Source organism: Falco cherrug, chromosome 8, assembly GCF_023634085.1.
Source record: "Falco cherrug isolate bFalChe1 chromosome 8, bFalChe1.pri, whole genome shotgun sequence".
Taxonomy (NCBI): domain Eukaryota; kingdom Metazoa; phylum Chordata; class Aves; order Falconiformes; family Falconidae; genus Falco; species Falco cherrug.
In genome coordinates, this window is record NC_073704.1 from 593,136 (window position 1) to 620,429 (window position 27,294).

General features: G+C 37.6%; 2 protein-coding genes across 17 annotated transcripts; one reads left to right on the top strand and one right to left on the bottom strand.

Annotated features, from left to right (window-relative positions):
* SGO2 (shugoshin 2) lies at positions 1 to 17,736 on the bottom strand. 14 transcript variants are annotated; one of them, XM_027807119.2, is made up of 7 exons: positions 15,029 to 16,306; positions 14,541 to 14,672; positions 12,104 to 12,264; positions 10,310 to 10,485; positions 9,841 to 9,918; positions 9,023 to 9,105; positions 7,607 to 7,871 (listed from the first exon to the last, which is right to left on the bottom strand). In XM_027807119.2, the coding sequence occupies exons 2-7, from the start codon at positions 14,585 to 14,587 to the stop codon at positions 7,838 to 7,840; spliced, it is 579 nt and encodes a 192-aa protein (XP_027662920.2). In that variant the 5' UTR covers positions 14,588 to 14,672; positions 15,029 to 16,306; the 3' UTR covers positions 7,607 to 7,837. The 14 variants fall into 14 exon arrangements, with proteins under 14 accessions (XP_055574003.1, XP_055574007.1, XP_055574013.1 ...); XM_055718028.1 differs by adding exons at positions 13,206 to 13,327; positions 16,598 to 17,736 and having other exon boundaries at positions 1 to 7,871; positions 9,023 to 12,264; positions 14,541 to 15,197; XM_055718032.1 differs by adding an exon at positions 13,206 to 13,327 and having other exon boundaries at positions 1 to 7,871; positions 9,023 to 12,264; positions 14,541 to 15,197; positions 16,290 to 16,414.
* On the top strand, positions 12,813 to 27,112 carry KCTD18 (potassium channel tetramerization domain containing 18). 3 transcript variants are annotated; one of them, XM_027807114.2, is made up of 7 exons: positions 12,813 to 12,995; positions 17,743 to 17,940; positions 19,238 to 19,449; positions 20,347 to 20,540; positions 21,656 to 21,750; positions 22,169 to 22,271; positions 23,556 to 27,112. In XM_027807114.2, the coding sequence occupies exons 2-7, from the start codon at positions 17,784 to 17,786 to the stop codon at positions 24,088 to 24,090; spliced, it is 1,296 nt and encodes a 431-aa protein (XP_027662915.1). In that variant the 5' UTR covers positions 12,813 to 12,995; positions 17,743 to 17,783; the 3' UTR covers positions 24,091 to 27,112. The 3 variants fall into 3 exon arrangements, with proteins under 3 accessions (XP_027662915.1, XP_027662916.1, XP_027662917.1); XM_027807115.2 differs by lacking the exon at positions 12,813 to 12,995 and adding an exon at positions 16,318 to 16,414; XM_027807116.2 differs by lacking the exon at positions 12,813 to 12,995 and adding an exon at positions 18,176 to 18,249 and having other exon boundaries at positions 17,820 to 17,940.
* The last annotated feature ends 182 nt before the right edge of the window (positions 27,113 to 27,294 follow it).

The following is a 27,294-nucleotide window of genomic DNA, read 5'->3' on the forward strand; positions in this document are numbered from 1 at the left end:
CTGGTCTCAGAACATTTCAGCAGTGAATGCCCTTGGAAAATGTATTTAAAAAATTAACAAAAGGCGTAGTAAGGCTTCTCCAGAACACCCTTCCACCCTTCAACAATTTGCAGTTTCGGGACATCCTGTGCCAGAAATGGTGTTTCTGGTAATTCCTCATAATTTTTTTCCCATTAATTTGTCCAATTTTTAAGCCCATGCAAACTCATAACATCTACTCTTGTAGTAAGGAATTCCTCAGCATAACTGCACACTGTGTGGAGGACCACCTTCTATAACCGAAAGAAGTCATCTTATTTGTATCTCATTAAAAATGAGCTATGGCTATATTGGTTGCAAAATGAACCTAAACCTTATCCAATATAACCTAAAGTTATGTTGACTGTGAGCTATAGCCTGCAGCTAGCAGCAGCTATGATTCAGAAAATGCCAGAAAACTGTCAGCTGACAGCGCATTATGGAATGCAGAAGTGATTCATGTGAATCCAGAGGGGAAGCAGTACAAAAACCCGATAGCCAAATGGTACGATGTGGTTGTATTAGCTACCACACTAGCACTCTCTAAACTGGAATCTCAAGGTGGTGCTTTGTATGGATCCTATCTGCTATTGAATTTCTATTGCAGTGCTATTTTCTTTCTGGTTGCCTCTAGCACATGCTCTGGACACTAGACTTCTCTCTACTGTTCCTCAAATTTTAGTACGATTCTGTAAAATCCAAAAGTCAACTATCAAAGAAAAAAAAAAAAAGAAAATAAAAGAAAAAGAGACTGTATCTATTTCAGTAGAGTTATCAAAATTTGGGATGCTTGTGTCTGTTCCAAGCAGCACAGAGAAATGGTTCTACTCATGGTAATTATGAAAAACTCACAATAAAATTCCCAAAGGTGATTTATTTTTAATTCTTATTAAACTGTACAATTTTCTAACAAATTAAAAAGTGCTGCAAACCCTTTTAACATTTATAAATTACTGACCAGAAATGCAAACCACAAGAATAGAGCCTAACCTGTATCTGCCTTCCTCAGTAAAGGTTTCTGTGTCCCTTATGTAGGGGCTCCTTTCCAGGAAATTCCACTTTGGAAGGCCTTTACTAATCAAAGAACAGTAACTACTCTATACTGCTAAACACATATATATAAAAATATATTTAAGATTGTACCCATTTTAGAAGTATTGTTTGTACAGACAATAGCCTTGTCTTCTTCAAATAAATTTGTGTTTACTTTTAAAACTTATTTTATTTTTTACTTTATAGACTGGTGAATCCAGAAATTGTGTATCTGTAAATGGATCCCCACGCCTTAATTTGCTGTAAACAAAAGAAATAAAAGACATCATGTGTGAAAATCACCAAGCACCTATGTAACTATAATTGTAATAATGATGTAATTATAATAATTCCAAATGGTAAATACACTCAATGGAAGTTTGATACACTAAAGGAATTAAAGTTACAGAAAATAAATGTCTGAAATAGCAAGACATAGATAACTACCGTTTTCCAAAATAATGTTAAAAGTAGTCTTTTTATGTGGCCTGTATCATATTAATATCTGAGTAATCGTAACTGATTCCTGTAAGACAAAACTCAAAAATTATTTAAACCAAAAGCTTAACAGCATTAATTTAGGACAGTATACTTGAAAATAAAATATCAATAGGAGACAATAATCTAAAATTTTGAGTGACAGCCACCTTTTTTTCTGTTATTAGTTACTGTCTCTCTCCAGAAATGCACAATCATTGTGGGGTAAGAGGAGAATGTGTCTATATCATAGTAATACAGCATTTTGGCATCCAATACAATTTGTATAAGAAAAATGTAATTCTGATCTCTTTGCATTTCTTTTACAAGCTATCTAGCATAAATAGTTCTGAAAAAACAGTGGTAATGTGAAAATCCACTTCCTACATTACTTTTAGCTCCTATTTATTTTCAGTTGCATTGCTTCAATTAATTGTTTGCTTACTTACAGAGGTACACAAAAATGTTTTGAGGGTATATGAGAACACTGCTAAATTTTTCAGTCTGTGGATTTATTTTCTTTTCCTCTCACAGTTTTATCAGAAAAGGAAGACACTCCTTTTACACTTTTGTCATAAATTAAGTTGCTATAATCCTTTCACTCTCAACACTATTAGGGGGAAATCTTTATACCATCTTTAACTCATTAATATGCATTCTACTAATACACACAACACAGCATAAATTTTCTTTAGATTAATATTATACTTAACAAAAACCCAACACCCAAACAAAAAAAACCCAAACAACTTTGTGGCAAAAACCTCTCAGAATATTTTCAGAAGTTACCAACTTAAAGGTCCATTGGGATTTAGAACTATTCACCTAAATGCAAATGTATTAGTTTTCTTAATAGTAGCTTGGCTTTAAAATTGTATTTTAAATTTTAATAATTATTACACAAATTTATGTCTTGTCTTTTAACAATCTTGGAAATCCCGTGCCACTAAATTAGCAAGAAACACTGAGAGGTAAATAACTAATTATTAAATTAATATATCTTAAACTGAAATTATTTCCTTTATTAGATACAGCTAGTTAAAGCAAAACAACTGAATTCTATAATATTAGTGCACAAATTATCTTGCCACTCGACAATATTACAAGGAAATTAATGTGGTAGAAGTTTACATTTAAATGTAACATGTACAATTATCCACCTCTAAAGGGGTTTATATCATGTTAAACATTAAGAATTCACTATTATTCACTACTAGTATGAAATGTTATATTATATGCTATATTTGAATTTTGAGACTTGAGTACTGTTTGTGTTTTTGGCACTTGGAAAGCCTGCCACGCTAACAGGAAATGTTTTATATCAACACTGAAGTATCTTTGCAAAAGAGATAGTTGAACTGTTTATTTGGGTGGGTGTTTTAATAGCAAATCTTTACTGAGGATAGATAGTTATGTACTCCAACAAACAAACAAAAGCCCTGATTTATGTATACCTACCGGTTTAGATTGGGTTCTTTGTAGCAAACAGTGGCTTTTCCTCGTCTAGTTGGTGCTGCCAAGTTTTCTTCTAAAGCTTTGGGGTATTTAGGTAGGGAAGTGTGAGATCCTGTACTAGTATTTCTCAGATCTTGCAAAGCCTTTCTCCCTGTGAACACCGTAGTTTATATGCCTTATTTAAAATATCTTCTGAATCATTAAGTGAACTTTCAATTCATAATCAGTATTTCTTTATTCAGGTACTTTCTTTCTGCTCCTACTCTAAAGATGCTCAATAAAAAATGGGATGCAGGGGAAGGGCATACATATATAATCTGAATATTCAATCTGTATAACAGTTCTCAAGTACTGCATTTTCCAACTTTATGCCTCCTCTTTGGGCATATGTGCATAAACTGAGCATAGCAAGGTGATTCAGTGAGCTTCCCTCTCTTCAAAACTGCATACCACCAAAGTATTTACAGTGCCTTGTGTTTTGAACCACTGACTGTGTCCAAGCAGAATACTCCATAAAAAAAAGTAACCAGCCTTGGCAGAAGTACTGTTTATGTCAGCTTTCTATAATCCTTTAAAACAAATTCTGAATGCCAGACCAAACAATCAATATTTAATTTGTAGACAAATATTTTGATAACTTGGGAGAAATACTGAAATTATTATTTAACACACATTTCAAAAAGTTCTAAACCGTTAATAGATCATAGTCTTTCTGAAAAGCACTATAATTTAATGCAGACAGCAATCCAAGATGAAATACATAATCTTAATCTGTATTCCTTGTATATTCTTCCAAGAATGTACATTCCTCACTGATACAGGTCAAGTTTTAGAACTACTGCATCCAGATGAGAACATAAGAACATGTAAAATGTAATTTTACAAAGGAACTGAATTTAAAACTCTTACCTTTACTTTTTGAGTTTGAATGCTTTACCTTAGGTCCTCTGTGGCAGCAAAAGGAAGCTATTGATCTCATGAAGGAAATTCACAGGCATATGGGATAAATGATGAATTTTTTGTTGTGTCTGTCTTGAGACTAATAAATTATATCACTTTACATACCTGTCAATTTGCACAGTCTAGCATACACACTCTTAAATCATAGTCAAGCTGATAGTGCTGAGTTACTATTGCCCTGCAGTAGAATTCTGTGCTGAGATCAAGTGAAATGTCTCAGTCGGTAGGACTCAGTTTCATCGTCTTCTGAAATGTGTTGGCAGAGACATAAAGTCAGAGGTTCTTCATTGGATTTCTGCTAACTTTACTTACAAGAGACATATTAAGGTGACTTTGGGCTGCTTGCAACAAGTCCCTTGGAAGACCTAATTTGCTTTAAACGAGAGGGCTCTCCAATCACAAAAAACCTCCTAAGTCTGGCTGCCTCACAAATCAATCTTGATTTGTACTAATTTTAAAGTGAAAGTAAACTGTTATTCTGAGCTTTTCCTAAAGCTTAAGGTTAGAGATCAGGTCAGCTTCCCTTTAAGCAGTAAGAGTTTTGAGACATCTATGACACCGCATTATTTAGGAAAGTTGGATGCCTTTGAGTGTGAATATTTATGTTCACATAGATCTAACTATATAGAGACTTTAATTACAGTAGACTTTCAGGTGTATTTCTTAGTACAGCTCAAGGTAGTGATCAGAGGAGCTGGTATTATCAGAAAAGATGTCATTTCCTTGCTTTCTTTTAATTCAAGGTACAGATTTGGATGTAGGATACAAAACTGAACAGCTTTTTGAACTAAATGGATGAAGATCAAATGATTAGCTTGCTTTTTATGTCAGTAATCTTCGATACTGATCATAAGGGTTTACTGATTTATCATTAAAGCCAATAAAACTATGGGATCCTTTTACTATCTTCCAAAGAAGAAACTGAAAATTAAAAGATGCAAATGCAAATTACCAGGAGTGATACCTCACACAATGGTCTAATTCTGCCAGCATGTCTATTCTGTTGTCATGTAAAAGAGGAGATTTTTTTGGCCATTGTGTCCTAGATTCAAATTAAGCCAAGGCAGTATTTGCTTGATAGTTTGTGATTCAAAGTATTAACTTGAACTAGAAAACTAGTCTAGGTGTTGGGACAGAGACAATGAAGTAAATAGGAACTTGTTGAGAATAAACGTGTTTACAAAATAGATTTCTCATGCTACAAAACTTCAAAGTTACATTCTAAAGCATATTTAAACTGTTGCATAGATGTGTTAGTCATATATTCCTTTAGCTCCTTTACAGTAATTTCATTGTATGATAGAAGACTCTAAACTTATCTTCCAGACTACACTAAAGTTTGATTATTTTCTTAATTTAATGTATCTTCCTCCAAAAAAGAGGTTGTCACATGAAAGTTTGCTCATGGACAGATTCTAGAGAAAACCTGCTCAAAGTACTTTTTTTAGATCTCAGAATTCCTGTTGAATTGCAGTGTTTCTAAAGAAATACAAATGAAATCTTTAAGTCCAGCTATGTTCTCCATTTATGAAAGATCAGTGTAGTTTGCTCTTTTTTTTCTGCTGTAAAAGCTCAAGCTATTGTATCTTTTCTATCCCCAGCTTCATGAATTCCATCACATTCTTTGAAAAACAAATAAACGCTACAACTATAATTGCTCCTCAGAATGTAGACTATTTACATCTGTCCAAATAAATGTCAACTTGAAATGTACTGGAAAGTAACAACGACATTAGTTACAATTAAAAATGATACAGTGACTGATATATGATATAGAAAATGAATAATCTTAGTCATTTTCAGTCTTACCTTTTTCCACTCCTGTTTCATCACTCTAAGCAAGCAATAATAGTAGGATAGTATTAAAAGAAGATACCTTACCACTGTTTCAGGCACACCCGTACACTTACCATGACAAGGTGTCAGAGTCTTTTTGTTAGTCTCTTTAGAAATATGATCCAGTTTTTGTTCTGCTTTTCCAGAATCCAGTGCTTTACGATGATCATTTCCCTCACATATTTCAGAGTTTTTCAGTATAGAGAAGTTCATGGAAGCATCATGGTTATCAAGATCTGGGAGCTTCACATTGGAAAGACCTTCTTGGGAAAAGCTATCTACATTTAGTGGCATACGCTTGGAACACTGGACTGGTAAGAATTTTAAATTTTCTGATTTTTGAACTGTAGACTTTAACTTGCTCATAAGGGAATCTGTTTCATGAGGGACTTCCTCGTTATCCAAAATAGTCTGCCCACCCTGATCAATATGCCTGAAATGATTTTTTTCTGGTGTGGTCTCAGTAATATCAGAACCAAATTTCTGTTTGTGCTTTACCTGATTATCAGGAGAATTACTGAAGTTAAGGGGTTTATGTGCCACTGATGAGGAATCTATTTTCTTTAACATACTACCATTATCACTGACTTGTTCTTTAGCTTGTGGTGTATTCATAGCTATAACATTCTGAGTCACTAAAGCTACCTGCATTTGCCAAGTTTCAGTTATTTTATTTCCATGAATAGTCTCTGCATGAAATGTATCCTTATTTTTTAATTCTTCACTTTTACAAGGTGAGAACTGTGTAAAATTTTCTTTTGGTATTACATATGTTTTCTGGCTAGCCTTTGCCAATGTATGTTTTAATCTGCCTGGTGAAAGATGGCTACTCTTTTTGTCTGCTTTGCAAGTAATTTTATGAATGCTGTCATGTTCAGTTTCTCCACTTTGTTTGTAACTACCTTTTTTGTTGTATTTTATCTTTGTAATATTCTTCTGGTCTTGTTTTCTCTTGTTGTTATGTTGGTGTATCTCTGTTTGAGACCTTTTGGAAATATATTTTCCACACTGCCCATTTTCCTTTCTACAGTACTTTGCTGTGTTCATTTTAGAAGGGTTTTTTAAGGTTTTCCTGTTTATTTTTCGTCTATGTTTCTCATTTGTATGCAGAAAGTCCCACTGTGAAGGCAATATATTAGGAGTATTATGTTGGAATGGTACATTTTCACCATAATAAACTTCTGGTGGGATCTTGTGGATAGATGAGTTTGAGTCTGCTTTTTGTGCTTTGCTTTCCGTGTCTTCAAATGTTTCTGAGAAGGTTTCTTTATTTGTCTTCTGTTTTCCTGTACTTATGAAGGTAACCTTGTATGTCCTCCTAGTATCTTTAGCTTTATGTGGACAGTGTTGTGGTTGATAATATTTGCTGGTATTTAGCAAAATCTGCTTCCCTACAGAATTTCTGGTAGGCAGCTGTTCTGTCTGACTATGGAAAAGTTCAGTTTGTGAGTCAGTAGTTTTTGAAACTTCACTATTGTCAGCCCTACTTTGCCTTTCTTCTGCATAGAAAATTGAACTGACTTCAGTCTTACCTTTAGTTTTCTCTTTATCCTTCTTTGAACATTTTACTTTTCTAAAATTTGCTAATATTTTATCTGAATTGGCATTACTCTTTTTATTTTGGTGTAATTTACCTGTGTGTTTTGCTGTAACTGTGAGTAGTTCGCCTGCATCACTGGCAGTCAGCTCCATATCAGCATCATAAACAGTTTCTTCAGGCTTCATCTTGTCAGTAAAAAGCAGCTTCTTAAAATCTATGATACTTTCATTGCTGAATTTAACAGGTGAAGGAATAACGTGAGCGAAGTCACTTGAACTTTTCTGCAAAACCATGTCGTTGGTGTTGACACTGTTGACACCATGATGAGGCAAATTATTTGAGCTACATTTTTCATCAAAATCTTTTATATTAGGTTGAGTTTTTGACTTAGGAAGTACTGCATGTTTCTTTCTTTCAGTCACTTTTCCACAGAATGGCAATGAACTATTATTACATTGTTTTGTAAGCTCCCCAGACTGTCTTAGAGATTGTGTATTTTTGACAGGAGTCAGGAAGGCATTATTGCAAGTTAGTTCTGTGCATAATTGATTTTCTGTAAAGAGAAAAATTTCAGCAGCTCAGGGAAAGAAACAATGGAGCACAGTTATCAGAATAACATTACTGAAGGCTGGACCAGAAACACGGAAAATTTCAAGCTGCTTTTCTTTTTGTGAATACACACATTCTGTGGTTGGTCCTTAAAAATATAGTTAACTAGAATTAATATCGTATTTTACCAAAGCTGGACTTTTGAAATTGGGTATAACTAAAAAATGTATTTTTCTATAACGACTTCAGTTATTATTTGGTTATCTTATCAAAGCTTTATTCTGTTCAAATTAATTTTGTTACATTTCAGCTGTGTTATTTCAATGACTATTATTCTACAAGTGATTGTCATGACACCTATACTTATGCATGAGCATTCTATTCCTTATTAGTTTATTAGTTTAGAAGTATTGATATACTTTCTGTATCACACATCAAATAATGAAATATTAAATACTAATAATTAGAAAAATTACTATTTTTCATTAGCTCTGAAAAATACATCACCTGTACAGAAATACATCCTACCTTTTAAAAATAGATTTTTGTCAATGGTTGCTTCCACCGGGTCTATTTCAATTAACTTTTGATTATTTGCACCAGAAGGCAATGATAATGCAAACTTGACTTGATCTGAATACATTTCCTTGGACAAAATAGTGGTACACTTATAAGAATTTGGTATTTCACACACAGAAGAGCTATCTTGCTGCTTTGCGTTAGCTGTTGCAATTAAAGGAAGCTTTACTGGCAATTCTGTAGATCTGAGAAGAGGAAATTTTATTGTGAAATTTATTACATTTTATGCCATAACATTCAATTGTTGAAAACATTCCCTTAATAATGTATAAAAGCAGAAAATGAGAACTCAGGTATGAAATCTGGTTCTGTCTTAGGGGCAAATGTATTTTTTACAATAGAGAATCCTGCTTTGTGCTGGTGAGATCCCATGGAGAAGGAAGCAAGCTACGCAAACACAAGTTTTGTCTACCACTCTCTATGTATATAAATTCCAAGTTGCAAATAGATAATTTCTGATTTAGGCAGGAAATTGTTTCTCATTCCCTCAAAATATACTTAGGACAATATATCAAGATTAGTTGTAAAAAAATTCACAGACACTTACCAACTTCCACATTTCATATAACCACCTACCTAGCAGACTGATATGTACTCTTGAACTGGTCAGCAGTAGAGCTACTTGAACCAGCTGACAGAGGAAAAGGACTCTGAAGATTCTTTCAAAAGAAGAACAGTGGGGAAGTAGAAACAGCTGAATATTCTCTTATGTTTTAAGTAGTGTAAATATCCACAGGAAAAAAATCATAAATGGGCAAAAACCAGAAGTACTGATGAAAGGTGCACGATATTCAAACACATACAAAATATTCTGTAGCAAAACTTATCAAAATCTGTAACATAATGCATCGAAGTGTAACATACAGACTTTTAAAATGTAGCTATAACTAATGTAAACTGCATTATACACATAGAAGCACAGAGCAACACTAAGCAACTGTTTAGAACGGACAATAAAAATAATACTGTTTTAAAAAATTAACTGTAATTTTGCCATGACACAAGGACTAACATGGACTACGTTTTCTGGTATAGTTTCCACATGCAAGATATTTATTGTAGCACTAAGTAAGGAAGGCAAGCAGCTTGCTCATTGGCGAAGAATACCACATACTGACATATTGTACTTTTTTTTTTTTAACCACATGAAGTCATCAGGGCTATCAGATATTTAACTTTTAGATACTTCCTAAACAAGATTAAATCATAAATTTTTAGTGCAAGCAACAGCAAAATTTAATTGATTTCACTAGGGTTTCATCCCAAGTTTAAAAGACTTGGGGTAAATGTTTTAAAATGCATAAATGATTGCAACATTGTACTCATTTAGATGCCTTGAAAATATAACCCTGGAAAATGAGTTCAATATGTTAATAGTTCAAAAAAAGTCTTACCTCAGAAAGACTGCTTATTTCTATTGCAGTTAAGAGGTTAGCATTCAAAAACGTTTCTATTTCTATAAGAATTGTATTCTGCATGCAAAAGAAAAAGTAATTAACAAAATATATTTTATGTGGCTTCTGCCTGAAGAAAAGACAAAATATAAAGGTGAATCCATGCTTTAAATTTATTTTTTTTTTACACTCTACTGAGCACAAACTGATTTTTAATACCATCTCACTATAATAGAGATGCTGACACTAAAATAGCTGTGGATAGACATATACACTGATGGACAAAATGGTAAGCACAGAAAAACCCTATGAAAGAAAAATCAAACATAAATAATATGCTATCAGACGATATAACTCACAATCTGAGTTGTATATTTTGAATCACCATTTTAAGATGCAATATTAAGTTTCCAAAATACATAAAAGCTTGGTTGAGTTGATCTAAGTTTGAATGTTATTTGCAGCATACCAAACAGTTCAGTTTTCGACGAAGCAAGATATTATGAAGCTGCAGCTCTTCTACTTCCCTCTGAAGAAAAATCTTCTCATTCTTCAGCTTCTGAGATTTTTCTTTCTCCACACTCAAAGCCACAGCTAATGCTTTATTATTTTGTTTTAAAGATACTTTAAACATAGATGAGTTATCTAAAGGAGACAAAATTATATTATTTTCAATAGCTTTAAATCCAGGCCCTCTCTGCATGAACTATCACTATATAACATTTTTATCTGTAGGTTTTGGTGGAACAATATCGAAGCCTAACACTTTCTGATATAATACTGTTTCTGTTGGCTATCATTCTGATGACTACTTGGTTGGTTTCATGTTCAAGTTAATTTTATGCACAGATTCTGCTCTAGTCTGGATTTTTTAAAATAAGGTTATTTTAAGAAGAAAGCATTTAAAAACTGATAGTATCACAGGCATAAAAATGCTATCAAATTTATAACATACAAATACAGGTTTTACAAATTTAAAAGTTCAAAAATGTTGAGAATAAATGTGAGATTTGACAACAGAAAGAAAACAGTTTTAAATTAGAAATATACCCTCCACCGTCCTAATGTAAACCTGCCTACTCGTATCTGTTACAGAATGTTTTAGGAACTTTTTTCTTCCCCCCTCCCCGCCCTGCCAGTGACACTGCATATTACCAGGATGATTTTTTATGCCTCACATTCATAGTATCCACAGAGTTAACTTGAACTCCAGGTAGAGACAAGTCTGACTATATTCTTTTATAGTACAAAAAGAAGCAAGGTTAGCTCCAATTACATCTCTTCATTGTCTTATGTTATTACTTTCATGTCCTGTAATCCAAAATTTGCAAGGCCTTATTTCTTTGGTTTAGGAAACAGGCAACAACAGCGGAACTTTGTTAATCCAAACGTGATTTAAAATTAAAGTGAATTATTTGTATTATTGCAGTGCAGAGGTTTCTAAAGGGCACCATTATTCACCTGTACTGTTTATTTTTCACTGAAAATTAGTATTTTTGACATAAAGCCACAGTAAGTTCAAGTATATATATACACACACACACACAAAATACATATATACAAACAACAAAAAATTCTTGCCTCACTGATGAGAGAAAGAGAAGCAGAAGTCAACATTCCCTTAACCATGCTGCCTGAATTGGAAAAGTCTGAAATAGCGGTGATTTGCTGCATTTATAGTACCTTTTGCAGAAGAGGATCTGAGATGTTCCATAGTGTTGTTTCTGTCAGAGGCAGAAACAAACCCCAACCATCTACCATGACAAATTATGTTTGAAATTAATCCTGACTTACCGAGAAAACAAAGTACCTTCTGGCAAATGATTAAATCAGCAGAATAATATCTGCAGTTTTCCTTGTTTCAGTGAATAAGTCCATGAAGAATCTTATATAAATCCTATTTTGCAAATGAGACTACTAGATATTTTACTATGGCAACTGTACTTTTCAAAGGTAATTGATTTTACTCATTTTGATACCTCAGTTTTTCGATGCCCCAAATGGGCATGGACATGGATGTTAGAAATGCACCTGAGTACACTCTTTTAAAAAACACTGGCATGCCAAAAAGCAAGCACTGAAAATATTCAGAGAATTAGATAAATAACTTACTTTTATGTGTTTTAACTTACTGACTCTCCTAAAAATGTCAACGTTTCACATTAATATTTTTAACAGGCAACAATGTAGCAAACCACATTACGTACAATTACTATTCCTTTTGCTAAGTGCAGTAGATGGCTTCACTTTTAACAGGACTTACTCAGTAATTTAGTTTTTATTTTAGTTGCTAAAGAAGCATTCCATTTTGCAGCTTGTGATGTTCCATCCCTCCTCTTCATATGCCCTTTAACAGCATTTGAGGCAAAAATGGTCAATGATTTACCAGTTGCTTCTTTATCCATCATCAAAATGAACCTGCACCTTGTCGAGGGGGAATGAGGAAATAATACATAATCTTTCTCACACTTGGTAAAATTACATTTCATTATTGCTTTTCAGGATTTGTAGTTGAGAAAATTGCTTAAGTCTTTACCTTTTTTCAACTGACTCAAACAGGTTAACAAGTCATATTATCACAGAGTGTCAAAACGTTTAACTAATTATCACGAAGACTGAAAGGATCAGATATTTGCTCTTGTCCCCTCCCTCAAGTTATCTATCCAAGTTTACAGTTAAAAGGGAGGAAGAACCCCAAGGCGTTATCGCTTCACAACATGACCAGGCCAGCTTTTGCCTTCTCAGGGCACACTGTAAATCGAAGCATTTAAATAAACCGCGAGACTGGCCCACAGGCACAAAAGGGAGCTGCGTCCCCGCAAGCCGCTTCGGGCCGCCGCGCCTCTCCCGCTCTCCTCACGCCGGCAAGGGGCGGTGCCCGCCCGCGCCCCGCCTCAGGGCGCCCCCGCGCGCCGGCGGCAGGCAGCTTGCGCGCCCCGCGTGGGCGGGGAGAGGGAGGGGGTGTGGCGGGCTGGCCCGGCGGCGGGCGGGAAGCGCGGCGCCGGCTGGCCGTGCCCACTCGCATGCCCTGCGTGTAGAATTGCCGTTTAGAATTAAGCGGCGGGATGACACCTTAACCCAAGGGTTCACGCAAGCAAGAGGAGACAGCCATCTCGGCGGGGACTCGGCGACGGGCCGCGCGTCGTCACTCAGAGGTAACTGCGCAGCCGGGCTGCGGCAGCGGGGCCACCCGCCCCGCCCTGCAGCGGGCGCCTGGCCGCTCGGGGCCCGGCCGGTAGGAAGGCGCGCGGGGCCCGGCCGTTCTCAGGGCCGTGCGGAGCCCCCCGCGTTACAGTGGTTCTCGTGCGCTCCCACAGCCCGTGGCGGGCATTTCCTTCAAAAGCGGGATACGCGTCATTGTTCACCTTCAGTCCACGGCTCCGGTTCTTCAGTGGCGTTCCCGGGTGTTCTACGAAGAGTGGGATGCACATAGCATCTCAACTACGTGTCTTTGCAAAACCATTTCAAATGCCACCCGTTAATAATGCTAAAATTAAAAAAAAAAACAACCCCAAACCAAAAAAAACAAAACCGAATTATATAACCACTTAGCATCAGTCTCAGTACACTGTGAGGGAGGGAGTAAGGAACTACAAGATACTCTGCTTGGCTGCCAGGGAAGGGTTTGAGGTATTCGGCTTTCAGTTTGAAGAGCTCCTTCAGGTTAAAAGCAGAAATCCATGTAATTCCTTCTCAGTGGAAAGCTACATGCCTTTCTGGCTGATCTTTAGCTGTTAGTAATGGATGAAATGATAAACAACGAATAGGCAGTCATCGGGACAGTTATGAAAACTGTATAAATTTAAAACCCAATAGATTATAGCAGGTATGTATGCTGCCCACATACTTAGGACTTGTAAGGGTAGAAGTCTCTGACATCAGAATTTGAGCAAGCCCACTTCTAGTTTGGTTCAGTTAACATTAGGACTGGGAATTGCAAGGAAGTGTTTTAGTCTAATAAAATGCTTTTCCCCAAAATCTGTTCTGATCCCAAAAGCCCTTGCTCTTTAACACTCCCTTCACAGACATTCTTTTTCACTGGCTGTGTGTGCTCCGTCCTACCATTAGTTCAGGTGGACATTGATTCCTAAACTTGATGCAGGAATCAGTATGTTTATGGCAAAGAGCTTTGTGAAAATCTTAAGAGAGTTAATGTTTTAATTTATTTGAAGACTTACAGAGATGTGGAAGGTTGAAATAAAAACCAGCATTAGGGTCCATAATGCAGTAATCATCATGCAAATCTTACCTTTCTGTGTGCTGACATTACAATATGCTACAGAGTAAATCAAAGGAATCACACAGTATCAGTGGCATTCTTTGAAAATGTACCTTTATGAACTTACTATTTTAATCATCTGCTGCAAAAAGCACCTGGAGGGTCTCTCTTTCCTACCTTTTCTTAATTTGTGTGTGATGTGTATACTGACGGTTGGACTTTATGATCTCAAAGGTCTTTTCCAACTTAAATGATTCCATGATACATAGCAGAGTTTCTCAGCATGGCCCTGAAGCTGCAAAACCCTATGATTCTATGCAATCCCCTTAAAATACAGACTTGATCCAGCACAACCTTTGGTAAATTCCCTCTTACAAGGCAACTTGGAAGTGACTGTACCCACTGGAAAACTGCCCAAATAAAGGAGAAAATAACCTTATATAACTTTAAAAAAATAGAATACCAATCCAATAAAACTTACCTCCTTATCCTTTCCAGAAAGCACTGTTTTCCTCCAGATCCAATCATGAGTTTTCATTTCCTCCAGTTTTACAATAGTCCCGAGTCCTGAAAGGGCAGTCACCAATGTGTTTCCATTTAATGTTTGTTGCTACTGTGGGCAATAAGTTTAAAACAAAACACTAAGTATATTGTCTTCCCATCTGTGGTCCTGCTTTCCTTTACACTCCACTGAGGAGCTCCCACTCTGTAACGTTTCACATGCAAAAATCTCCAGTTAATTGCCAGCCAGTGAAAGTGGGGAAGAGCTCAAAGCACTGCCAAGTTTCACAGCCTGTATATCTTAAATATATATTAAGAGCAGAATTCTGGTTTTCAGTTACTGGAATCCTATGACTGGTCTTTAAACTGAATAGAAGTGACAGTGAGGGAGGGAAAGACAGACAGACCTGCTGTAAAAGCCCTCACCATACGGCAAGAGTTGTATTGAATTTGTATCTTACTAGATACCTGCAAATCCATCTCTGGGAAGATCTTGGTTGAGGAATTAATCCCACAGGATCTAGTAAGCCACGAGCTGTGACTAAAGCACTTCTGGTGGGTAGGTCATGTAGACCAGCTTCTGCCACTGTGGATTCTGTGATGTCCAACAAGACTGGAGCTCATAGTATAGTTTTTCCTGAAATTATAGTATAAAGAACACATCTTCCTCTAATCACACCCTTTCTTGCACAAGCTTAAAAAAATTAATTTCTTGATGCCTAGACCCCCTTTGTCAAATCTAACTGAGATTAGTAAATTTAAACACAAAAATAGAGAGGATGAGTGTGTAAGCCTGGCTTCGTTTGGAAACTAGTGAAAAACAAAAAAAATGTCTTTGTTCATTGAGCTTGGAAACATGCAGCTTGAAAGATATAACTGAGTTAATTTGTTAGGTAAATACAGATAAACTCTTTAAATACAATCTAGGCACATTTCTTAGTGTGCAGCGTGCAATTAAGTAACTGGATCTTTACTAGGCTTCAGATAGCAATCAAAACATATGGTTAATATTTGTGTTTTAGTTACCTCTTACTTTATTTTCTAACCATATAATCGGTTTATGCCTTCCAGAAAGTTTGCAGATATCCTGAGTTCTGCCCTACTAATTTTTGCATGCAGCTACTGGTTATTTGTTGTATCACAGCGATAGGTTCTTATGTATGTTACGGCAAAAAATACTACTTTATTAGCTTACAAAGTGGGAACTAGACATGATGTTACAACCTTTTTTAGAGAATACAGCTGGATCTTAGAACCATTTGTCACGAGTACAGAAACTTTGTAATGAGGCTGAGTCAAAAGCATAATGAGAAGCTAATTTATTTCCATTGATTATGCACGCATTTTAGTAAGCAAGGTACTATCTGTCAGACATAAACAATTTAACAGAATACTGTGTCTGCAAGTCTTTGCAAAATGGCTGCATAAGGGTGAAGCCCCTTGCCCACGTTCATCCATGCTATTTTAATGCATTAATAATTTGCTCTGAGTAAGGGAGAGCACATCTGAAGCTTAAAAAAAGCTGTATTTCACTGACAAGCAACAGGAAAGCAAATTAAAACCTAAGATGCCTGCATTCATATGTATTGGCTGGAACTGCAGGCTGCTGCTGACACGCAAGCTGGTCTGCTCGAAGGGACAAGCAGGCACCACCAAGCCGGCCAGAGAACACCAGATGACCCCAGGCTACTTTTTCCTGCCTTTGCCCCCCATTTTAACCAAAGCAGACCTTTGCGTCTTCAGGCCCGGAGCGTGTACCAGCACCACATGTCCCGTGTCAGGGGGCCTGTCGCTGTCGCTTGGTTCCCCCCCTGCCGGGCCCGCGCTGAGCAGGAGGCCCGACACCGCCACCAGGTAACGCGGGGCCGCGGCGGGTTGCAGTGGCTCCAGCTGCGGCATTGCTGAGCCTACAGAAAAAGCTGCTAAATCAAACCCACTCTGAGCAAACCTTTATAGTAAAATAATCATTCAAAAAAACTAGTATCGGGAAATGTTTCTGCCTTACAGCGTTGCCGCGTTTACGCGGGTCAGCCTTACTTCAGAGGCCGCGGACATCGAAGCCATGCCTGAAGGACCCGCTCCGGGGGAGGCTGCGGCAGAGCCGCCGGGGTCCCTGCACCCGGCTGACCGCCGGACCCGCGGGGGTGAAGCCCGGGCGGCCGGCAGTGCCTCCGGAGGCGGCGATGGCGCGGCGCCGCACGGCCACGAGGGGCTGTCCCTGTCCGCGCCTCCCGCCGCCCGGCCGCCATTTTGTGGAGCCGCGGCGGCGCCCCAAGAAGCCCTGTCCGGTCCAGGCGCGGCGAGGCGGCCCCGGCGGCGCAGGTAACGCGGGATGGCGGCCGCCCGCGCTCCCAGCGGGACCCCCGGGCGGGGAGCTGAGCCCCCTTCCCCGGCCGGCTCCTGGAGGGGCGGCGGGGCAGCGCCCCACGGGGGGGGGGGGGGGGGCGCGGCGAGGGTTGTTGCCCGGCCCGGCCCGGCCCTCCCCTCCCCTCCCCTCCCTCAGCAGGCGGCCAGTTCCTCGGCTCGGTGCAGCGAACGGCAGCAGCTGCCCGGGCGAAGGGCGCGCAGTAGGAGTTAATAACCCTCACAGGGCGTGCTCAAAATAAAACAACCCAAACCCCAACCCAACCCAACCTAAAAAAAAAAAAGTTTTGAAGTTTTTCTATAGCTTCTCGTGCCATTTTTTCCTGCCCAGACACTGCCCCCGCCCCCGTCGGGCACTGGAGGCAGGCCCAAGTATGAGTATGTATTGGCAAGGTGAGGGTATTGACGTGACAGCTTCAACGACTCCTTAAAGCAGCCCTAGTTAGGACTGGATATTAAAGAAGCCAAGTTACCGGTACAAAATCTGTGCATTTTTAGTGCTGGGAACTATACTCCAACCAAGATTTCCCAGAACGTCCTTCAGTGCTCTGCTCGCATGTACTGACAGTGTAATTCTGCTCGCCCATTTGTCTTGAAAGAGGAACCTCTGTATTTCCTAGCAAAGTAAAATGCTGTAGATTTTTGTAGTAGAGGTGTAGAATATTTGGCTGTTTGCACTAGTACAACTCCAGAACTATTTTCAAAGCTGATTTACAGCGTCCTGTGACAAACATGTAAGAACTGAGCCAACGCTTAGGTCTTGTATACAGTGTGTTCAGTCTTAACTGGTGTCAGATTTACTATTGTGTCTGTTTCAGGTTTGAATAGCTCGTAATTAACATCATCATTTGCAAATGCAATGGAAGAGGGCAAAATTGAAGACGTGCAGGGTATTCTACGACTTAATGTGCGAGGATGTTTATACACAGCCAGGCGTGAGTCTTTATGCCGCTTTAAGGATTCAATGCTAGCGTCTATGTTTAGTGGACGCTTTCCTCTAAAAGTGGATGAATCAGGTAAATACATTCAAGCTGTAAATACAACACTGCTCAGGGAGCTCTGTGGCAAATACATGCTTTTATATATAGTTATGCATTTTATAGTATATCTCTTTTCCCAGTCTGCTGAGCATCAGTTGGCTGCTTTAATTCCGGGATGTAAACCAATTACGCATGCATGACTTTATATTTACGAGTAATTCATTTGAATTCCACAGACTACTCATGTTTGCAAACATACATGTTTTTACAGTGCTTACCACCTGCCTTGTCCCAGTCCAAACTGTGGCTTTGGAATGTACTGCTTCAGTATGAATATGAAAATAGGTAAAAATGAAGTTGGCAGAATATTTGATATTTTAACTGGGATCCTGTTTATGAACCCCTGTGTTCTCCAAAGGCACCTCGCTCTCTATGGCTCATCACATAAGGAGATGAGAGTCTAATCTTTGTTTCAGAATACTCATTACCCGGTAAAGACTGCATTTTTCACCACCATGGCTAGATGTGAAAGCTTGAATAAAACTATTCATGTGTCAAATTTCACATTTGTTTGTGACTTGGAAATCCTGTCAAAGTGTGGCCAGTTTAAAGACACGATGGATGGAGAATAGTAATTCCTTGTTGTACATTTTGACTGTTTAAAATATCTGAAATGTTTAAAATTCCTGAAATGAAACTTGCTACTGTCTTATCAGTAGTAGTGAACAGCCTATTGTATACAGCTGTGTATCATTTGGTCAGTTTCTACAGCGGTCCTTAAGCCCAGCAGGCAAAGGAGAGACAAAGAAACAAAAAAATACTGCCAAACTTGAGCAATATTCAGGGAGGGTTAGGCTAGGTATGTATTGGAGCTGATGCTACTTCCAACTCCTTTTAAATTGCCTAGATTTAAAATTTAAAAAAATGTCTGCAATAGCAAGAAAAGATGTATCTGCAGGTAGAATTAGAAATGCATCTAGAATTAGACTTTAGCATTTTAAGTGAGTGCAGTACAGCTGAGGTTGTATGCTGGCACAGTCCTATGCAGATTAGGGATTTCACTGAAATTACGAAGAAATGTTTACTGCACTAGTAATTTATCTTGAAATAAAAAGAAAGTTATCTTCAAATAACAAGTATTCCAGGGAAATAAAATACTAGTTTTAAAAGAAGACATAGATCTTAAATAGAGACAGTATACTTACTCCTCCTAAGTAGGTAAAACTAGTACAGAAGTTTTATAAAGGCTTTACTTGATGATTTGGTAGAACGTAAGAAGTCTGTCTTCACTTGCTGGAAGTAGTATTTTAAGTAATTTTATTTATGTTTTCAGGAGCATGTCTAATTGATAGAGATGGAAGCCTGTTTAAATATCTTTTGGATTATCTTCATGGAGAAGTTCGGATTCCTGGAGATGAAAAAATTCGAATTGCGCTGCAGGAGGAAGCCGATTATTTTGGCATCCCTTATCCATACAGTCTGTCTGAACATTTGGCCAATGAAATGGAGACATATTCTTTAAGGTCAAATATAGAGCTTAAAAAGGTCTTGACATTTTTTAAATTTTTAAAGATGTGCTTTCTAATCCACACCATTCATTAGCATCATATACTAAAACTACAGCATATGCAAGCTAGGACTTTCTAATCACCACGCTAAATTATCACTAAATTCAGAATTTTAGGTTAAGAAATCCTAGAGTTGATAATACAGTCATAGTAGTTAAGGTCATCAGCTTCTCCCATAATTGTAATACAGCAGCAGTTTAAATTTGAGTCTGTTTCACATGCAGATTTGCTGTAAAGCTTTCATAGTTGGAACTACATTGTGTTTGGTTTCAGCTTTTACTTGAGATTAGATTTGATCCCTTCAGGATGTTTGGGTTTTTTGTTCAGTTTTATACATTCATCCTAAAACTTTAAAGACAAAATGTACTTTGCCATTTTTTTAGAACAAGAAAGGAGAAAAAAATTAATATTTAAAATCCTAAGGTTTGTCTGTTGTATTGTAACTTAAAAAGCTGATTCTAATTAACTGATTGGAAACTAACTTTTATTAACAGTTTTGGCTGTGTTAGTGCTGACAGTCATCTATATTCTCTTAGTAAGCTATTGTTCCATACATTTCACATTCTCCCTTACTAATTTCCTTTTGGAAAGCATAAAACATTTCCAGGTCTTTCAGTTTCTCTTCATATTAAGGATTTGCCATGCTTTTGAGTATTTGTTGCCTTTCTTTGAACTTCTCTTAGTTTTACAGTATTCTCTGTTAACATCAGATAAGAAATACTACACATATTATTTTTTGTATTTATATCCTATAAACTGTATCCTTGATTTACTTAAAAGAGCTCACCAGTAAACTTAAATATGAAAGCTTATTCAACTAAAAATATTGTATTCTTATTAATGTTCTCTATTTTTTTGTTTATGTTTTTTCTAGGCTTTGTTGGATTTCTGTGATTCTTATGATTTAGTTTGCACCAAGCCTACAGTTTGGGTCCTGCACTATCTCAACACTTCTGGAGCAAGCTGTGAAAGTAAAATTATTGGTGTGTATGCCACGAGAGCTGATGGGACTGATGCAATTTATAAGGAGCTAGGAATGAAAATTCATAGTAGAAGTGTTTACAAAAGGTAAGATGACTGTCAAACACATGAAAGCACTATGAAGTGAGAATGAACACTCACATATTATAGTATTACCTAAATATTATTATACGTAGTGTAACATAGTAGTATTGTATTATACATCGTTGGAAGGAATCAGATTCTTTCCAGCTTTGAAAACAGCTGGCTAATACAGTGGTCACATTAAACAAATGATAAAAACTAAGCATGAAGAACAAGAACTTGAGAGTCCATAAAAAGTGGCCTAGCATGCAGTTGCTGTAAGTTCTCATTAGGTTTTACTTGCTATTTTAAAAATATCTCAATCATTTAGAATTACTTTCTAATGTAAGATGATATTTACACTAAATACAGAAAAAGTTCCAGAAATATTCATGTTGGTTGTGATTCATGCAGTTGTTTTTGCAGTTTCCTAAAACAGCTGAAAGAAATATTTAACACTGAAAAGAACTGAAGATGAACATAAATGGTTTTAATTCTTTAAAGAACATGTAGATCTCTACTACACTATTGATGTATTTTTATGACAGTAATTACAAGTAACTGGTAGACCTGTACTTATGAATGTCTGGAAGCAATTTGCCTTTCTCTTGGTCCCACAGTACAGTGTCAGAAGTGCGGTTCACAGTGTACCTTCTGAAACATGATCAGGATACAGCTTTCAGTGTTTCATTATCTTTATAATTAAGAGGCTTATTTTACTGAAGTTAAGCTGGTAACATTACCGTTTATTCCAAGAGTATTTGGACACATAGTATCAGTTATCTATCCTCCCACTGCATTTTCCCCTTGAATAAATGATTGAGATTTAGAAGAGTAAATATTACACCATTAAACCTGTAATTACTCTTTCAGGAACATTTGTTCTTTCATGGATACCCATTTTTAGCAATAGGTGTTCACATGCATGCAGATCATAGGAGAATGAATATTTAGAACCTCTTACACAAACAAAAATGAAAACTAAGTAACATTTTCCTCTTTAATTTTTGAAACATATACTGTGAAGTCCTTGTAGTTAGGATTTGGTAAAAAGAATGGTAACATATCACCAGTGTTACATTTTTAAGGACTTAGCTGGATTTACCACGTAACTGTTACCTTTAAAACCACATTTCTAGAGAAGCTGGAAATAACCTCCAATACATCTGGAGCTATTACTCAGTAGCTGAGTTGAAAAAGATGATGGATGCTTTCGATGCCTGGGAAGGGAGAGGTAGAGTATTTTTTTCTTTTATTTCAGTAAGGCTACTTTTTTACAGAAAAATGAGAAAAATATTTGCCAATTACTTGTAATAAAAACTGCGTACATTCTCACTCATTCAGTAAGTAACATGTAAAATACCCTATAGTAGTGGCTGTTTGGGAGGGAAAAAAAATCTTAACGGATTCAACAAGGTGACATGAGTTGGTATGAATGAATATATGTAGAGAGAGCCACCACTTGCAGGGGGTGACACCCTGCTAGCACTGGGCAGTCTGGTGGAAGCCCTAGAAACAAGCTGGCTGTAACCAGTGTTCATGTCAGTGTAGTTTCAAAGCTGAAATTCTACATAATAAAATAGATGTGTGTATAAACATAATATTGACTATGTTCTCTTAGCTCATCAATACAATTTCCCTTTGAAATGCAGGTGTCAGCTACTGGAGAGTGCCTCAGGAGCTGATTGAATGTTGGACTCTTGAGGAACGCCCTTTGAAAGGCAGTTTGCGTCATATGCCTCCAGTTCATAAAAGGTATGCTGATTTGCATATGTGGCTTAAAATAAAGCTGAAATACAGTACAATCATTCTTTTCCCTATGATTTCACGTTATTTGAATAGCTATGAATGTTTTTTCTTTTTGCTATTTACAATTTTATAATATGTGTTATAAGCAGAGAACTTATTAGCAGAACTGAACTTGATAGAAACAAATTACCTTTTTTAGGCTGCTGAAGCTATTCTGTTTTACTTCTTCAGCCTTTAAAACATCATTTTAGACTGTGAAGGAGTAATTTCAAGAAGTAGAGAGCAGTATTAGATAAATGGATTGCTAATAAATAAATATAAATGAAAACTTTAAAAGGTTAACTAATTTTCACGTGAGATGCCTTCTTTGTAGAAGGAATTTCTAGAATTTCTTCTTTGCAGTTCTACAGTGGTACTTTTGGCTATACCTCCATTACCTAAAAGAAGCCTTTGCAGGTGAAGAAACTACACCGCTGATCTGAGCCACCCTACAGCCACTTTGCTGCTATTCAGGAGAGGTTCCTGCTGACCTTCAGTGTCCCTGGCCATACTTGTCATTTCAGCAGCAGCCACAGAGTGATATCAGCACAATGATCCAACTGAAAACTCCTATCTCCCCATCCTCCCCCTGCCTTTTTTTTTTTTTTTTGATACTGCATTCTTTGCTTTTCATAGCTGAAGTAGGAAGGACTGTGATTGTTTGATCCCTGGAGTTGCCAGGGGACTCCATAGGCGCTCTTACATAGGTTCTTTTTTTTGGCTATTTTTTACAAGTTTTCTCTTGAAAGATTATCCATAATCATTTGTATTGAAAAGAACTAGAGGGAGAAAGCGGCGATATCTTTCTTCTCTTCTCAGATTACATAGTGTGGAACTTTTGTCTTTACGTGCAGTTTGGTCCTACATTTTTGTAGGCAAAACACATCAGACTAGTATTTGGTGGATTTTGTATCTGACGGAATTTTTAGCATTTTAATACTTTCTTTCTGTAACTCCTCAAGCCTCTTCTCATTGATTTTCCCTTAGCAGTTTGTGCACCATCTCTCTTACAATTTTCAATGTGTAATATTGCTTACACAGGTAGAAGAGACTGATGGTACTATTTCCATAAAGGCAAACCAGATTGCAGTGATGAACAGTTGACAACCACAAATGATAGTGTAACAAGCAAAAATTAAAAGAACTTTGGATTTGTGGATGGCTGTTGCAGATTGTCTATTTTTTAATGTTATAAAAAGAATCCTTTATGTACATAGTTTGTTTCTTCAATTGAAGTTCTTTGTTTTACAGACGATTAATCGACTTTACTGAAGACGACGACTACTTACCATGTAAAGCAGCTCCCAAGCCAATTACATACTCGGGTCCCTCAACAAGTACCCACATCAAAGTCAAGAATTCAGCTTCGTTAAAGGTAGCTGCTTGCAATGCTTCACGTTCTGCAGTGACTCTTAAACGACCCCATAGTGAAAGTCTGACACCGCACAAAGTAGCTTCTGAAACTCTATCTACGACATGCACAAGGGCGTCCAGCAATTTCCAGGTGCCCTGTGGAAGGCAGAGTGCTGGCAATGGGACACCATGTCAAATGATGTTCAAGATTGCAGTGTCTAGGAAGCCCGTAAGCCACCACATAGTAAAGCTGAAGCGAACTCCCCTTTTTCTTGCAACACCATCTCAGCCTCCATCTTCTGTATCTGGTAAAACAAGCGAAAAGGACAGTGCTGCTGTTGAAATTCCTACTCCTTCTATGGCACTAAACAAGAAAGAACCAGCTGTATTAGCAGAGAGTATTGAGCTTAAGAATGATAAAGTGGATGGATAACGTTGGACTCTGCCTCACAGACCGGATAGCTTTGTATCATCTGGTCAAAGAAGAGATCGTCATCTCGTGTGGCTGTTCACTCGAAGATTTGGTAGAAAATTATGATGAAAAAGTTCATAAAAAGCACAGGGAGAAGAGAGAGCACTTAAACCAAGTGTGTTTTCTGCTTTATTTCTAAATACTTTTTAGATGTTGGAGAGGAAGAAAAATGGGTTTAAAAAAACCCCAAACACAGAGCACGTGCAGTCTAATGTTCCAGTATCTCATGTTTGCGCTTCTGTTAGGATGTACTAGTACGCCTGACCCTTTTTAAAGGGAGTACTTGCACAGCATAAAAGACAACCACTTCATCAACTTTAATTAACTCTAGTTAATGTTAATTTCTTACTTTGTATCTTTGAAGTGGGAAAAAATAGGTAACAAGAAGTGTTTTTTGTTAGATACAAGTTTGCGGCAAGTGTCAACATAGCCAGTCCTGTGAAGATTCTGGAAGTTGAAAGCACTTTTTGGGGCTTCTGGTGAGGATAAACCACCATTTTGTTACGAATGGCAATGAAAGGGACCGCCTTTGCTTGCACACAGCAAGAAAATTCAGAAATACAGGAAGGGAAGAAGTATGTCTAGGGAGTAACACGGCATTTTTTTTTCATAGACCTGAGACACACATATACTGCTTTCCTAACATGGTGTGATCTGCCACAGGGGTGGGGCTGCTGCAGGCAGCTGGTGCAGCCTTGGCATTTTGTATCGCACCTCAGGGGTGTCTTCTCCAGCTGCAGGGAGCCCCGTGGGTCTGAGTTACACCTGGCCCTCCTGTGTCCTTCTGCAAGTCCTTTCAAATGAGGAGGGGACAACCTCAACTTCCTTGCAGGAAAGCAGTGCTAACAGAGGTGCCCTGGTTTGAGGAAAGATGAAAGAACCCTGCCTTCCCCCAGAGCAGGATAGAGGACACCTTCTTGTACCACAGTAAATTTTGCATGATGGTACTGAAGAGCTGCTGTGTTTCTACCAGCAGAGGAAAGCCGAATTTGGCTCCACTGATTTTAAAAAGCCCTTTTAGTTGTTCATATTAGTGAATGAAATCTGGCTTTGGTTTGTGCCCTTGGTTGCTTACAGTTGGGTGTTGTTTTTTTTTGTTGGTTTGGCTACTGCTTTTGCTTTTCCAGCACAGTAAATACACCTGTTCTTAAACACTGAGAGGTCCTATCACATTGCCAAAATGCAATGTTCTTAAAATTCCTGAGACTATTGGAATTACAGAAGGGTTCAGATGTTTTATTTTCTAGGTCATTTAGGGGCGATCACATTTTCAGGGTTTTCTCCTAACCACAAGGACTTTAAACATAATTTGCACAAGTAAAAAAATCCCAAGTGTACTAACTTATTTTTAAGGAGACACTTTGTTATGAACAGTAGTCACTGTAAAAGTGTGCAGTACTGTAATTTTCTGCTATTGGTGTGTACGTTGAAAAGCATCTTAACTTTAGAATCTCTAAGCCATTGTTTTTTCTTAAAAAAACCCCTAAAGAGCGACAATCCCAAGGCTCTTCCTATCCCCCCCCCCCCCCCCGCAATGTTTCACTGAGGAAAGGACAAGGCAAAAATTACAGGAAGATGCTAACATAATCTAATTTCCTATTTGAGCATGCAATTCATCATTGGCACTAAGTTTGTGAGATTTGTTTTTCATAATAATCTAACTGGAAAGCGGTTTTTAATACTTACCTTGTGTGCCTTCTACTTCACTATTTATTGAATAGCTGAGCACTCCACTGTGCACCTTGAAATCTTTTTACAATGCGTCTTAAAGCAGATTTCCTTCCTCTTCAACTTTTGATGATTTTAGAAGGCTTCTATAAATGCAGAATCATAGAATCATTTAAGTTGGACAAGACCCTTAAGATCAAGTCCAGCCGGCACTGAAGCTCACGAAGATCATAGAGTTGAGCATCACACTTTGTATGCACACAAGAAAAAAAGCTTTGAAAACAGTCCTACAGGACTTTCAGAGTTTGTACTAGCTCAGTGTTTAATTATTCTGGTAGTACAGAATTTTTCCAGTAACATCCACGTCATTTGCATTACAGTGGCTTTAGTGCGTCTTCTCTTTGTCCTAGATGTACATGCTTGGGGTTAAATGGGAAAAAAACTCCTTTGAATTTCAATGGATGAAACAGTAAAGTGTCTGTGGTGGAGAGGTAGAGCAAGATTATTTTTTGAGGGACTTGGTTTTATTTATTTATTTTTAATTGGATGAGGTGCAGAGATGTCCTTTGAACTTAACCAAGTAGGCATTTTTGCTTTTTTTTTCCTGCCTGTGAATCTTGCTGTGTTTCTCTTAACTGATGGACTCATACTAAGCAGTTTTACGATAGCTGAATAGCATTAACCTTCATGGTGACTTTCACTATAAAAATAGCTTTGCCCCTATCTACCCAAAGCTTTTTAAAATGTGGACGTAAAATAGAATTTCATCTTCTCTCTAGGAAGCCAAACAAATGAAACTTGCCAGTCCAAGGATGAGTCACCCCTTAACCTGGCTAACAGGCTGTTTGTTTTCTGATGCATGGAACAAGGAGCAGAAATTCTGCAAGTCTGAGCTTCCTGCAGATTGAAACTTCCTCAAAACTCTGTGTTCCCAAGTTTCTTGAAAGTCTGCAATTTTCTCAACATTTCCATTGTCTAACTCAATGAACGAAGTACCAGCTGGCACTGCTTTTGTACCGATGAACTGGATACACTGTATGTACACACTAGATAGTTTGTCTGGGGAAACTACTAAAGGTGAGCTACAGTTTTATAGCTGGGAGTAGACACGTGGTCAAGTGGTGTTGACAACGGTTTACTGTGAATCTTGGTAAAATTACCATTCATCATAGATCACGTTCAGAAAAGACCATGTTCAGAAGGTTACTCCAATTTAGAAATCTGATGGATTACGAGTAACTAGCAGCTGCACTCTAAAGGCTGACGTGTATCACCAGTGTAGTTTGATGCATTAAATTTTTTGTCACAAATGCTGTCAATTTTCCAGTTGTTTCTTCTCACTTTCTCACCGCTGCCTTTCCAAACCCTCAATGATACAGGTTAAGGAGACAAGAAAAATGTGATTCCAATTTCTAGAAAATTACTCCTCTGTGATCACACATGGGCTTGTGATACAGAGGGTCTGTTATCACCAAGGTGTGATTCAGAGAGATATAA

Coding starts and splice junctions, on each gene's coding strand:
- SGO2 (XM_055718028.1), bottom strand. CDS start 7,611: ATGGTTTTGCAGAAAAGTTCAAGTGACTTCGCTCACGTTATTCCTTCA.
- KCTD18 (XM_027807114.2), top strand. CDS start 17,784: ATGGAAGAGGGCAAAATTGAAGACGTGCAGGGTATTCTACGACTTAAT. Junction 17,941..19,237: donor TCTAAAAGTGGATGAATCAG/GTAAATACATTC, acceptor TTATGTTTTCAG/GAGCATGTCTAATTGATAGA. Junction 20,541..21,655: donor AGTAGAAGTGTTTACAAAAG/GTAAGATGACTG, acceptor CCACATTTCTAG/AGAAGCTGGAAATAACCTCC.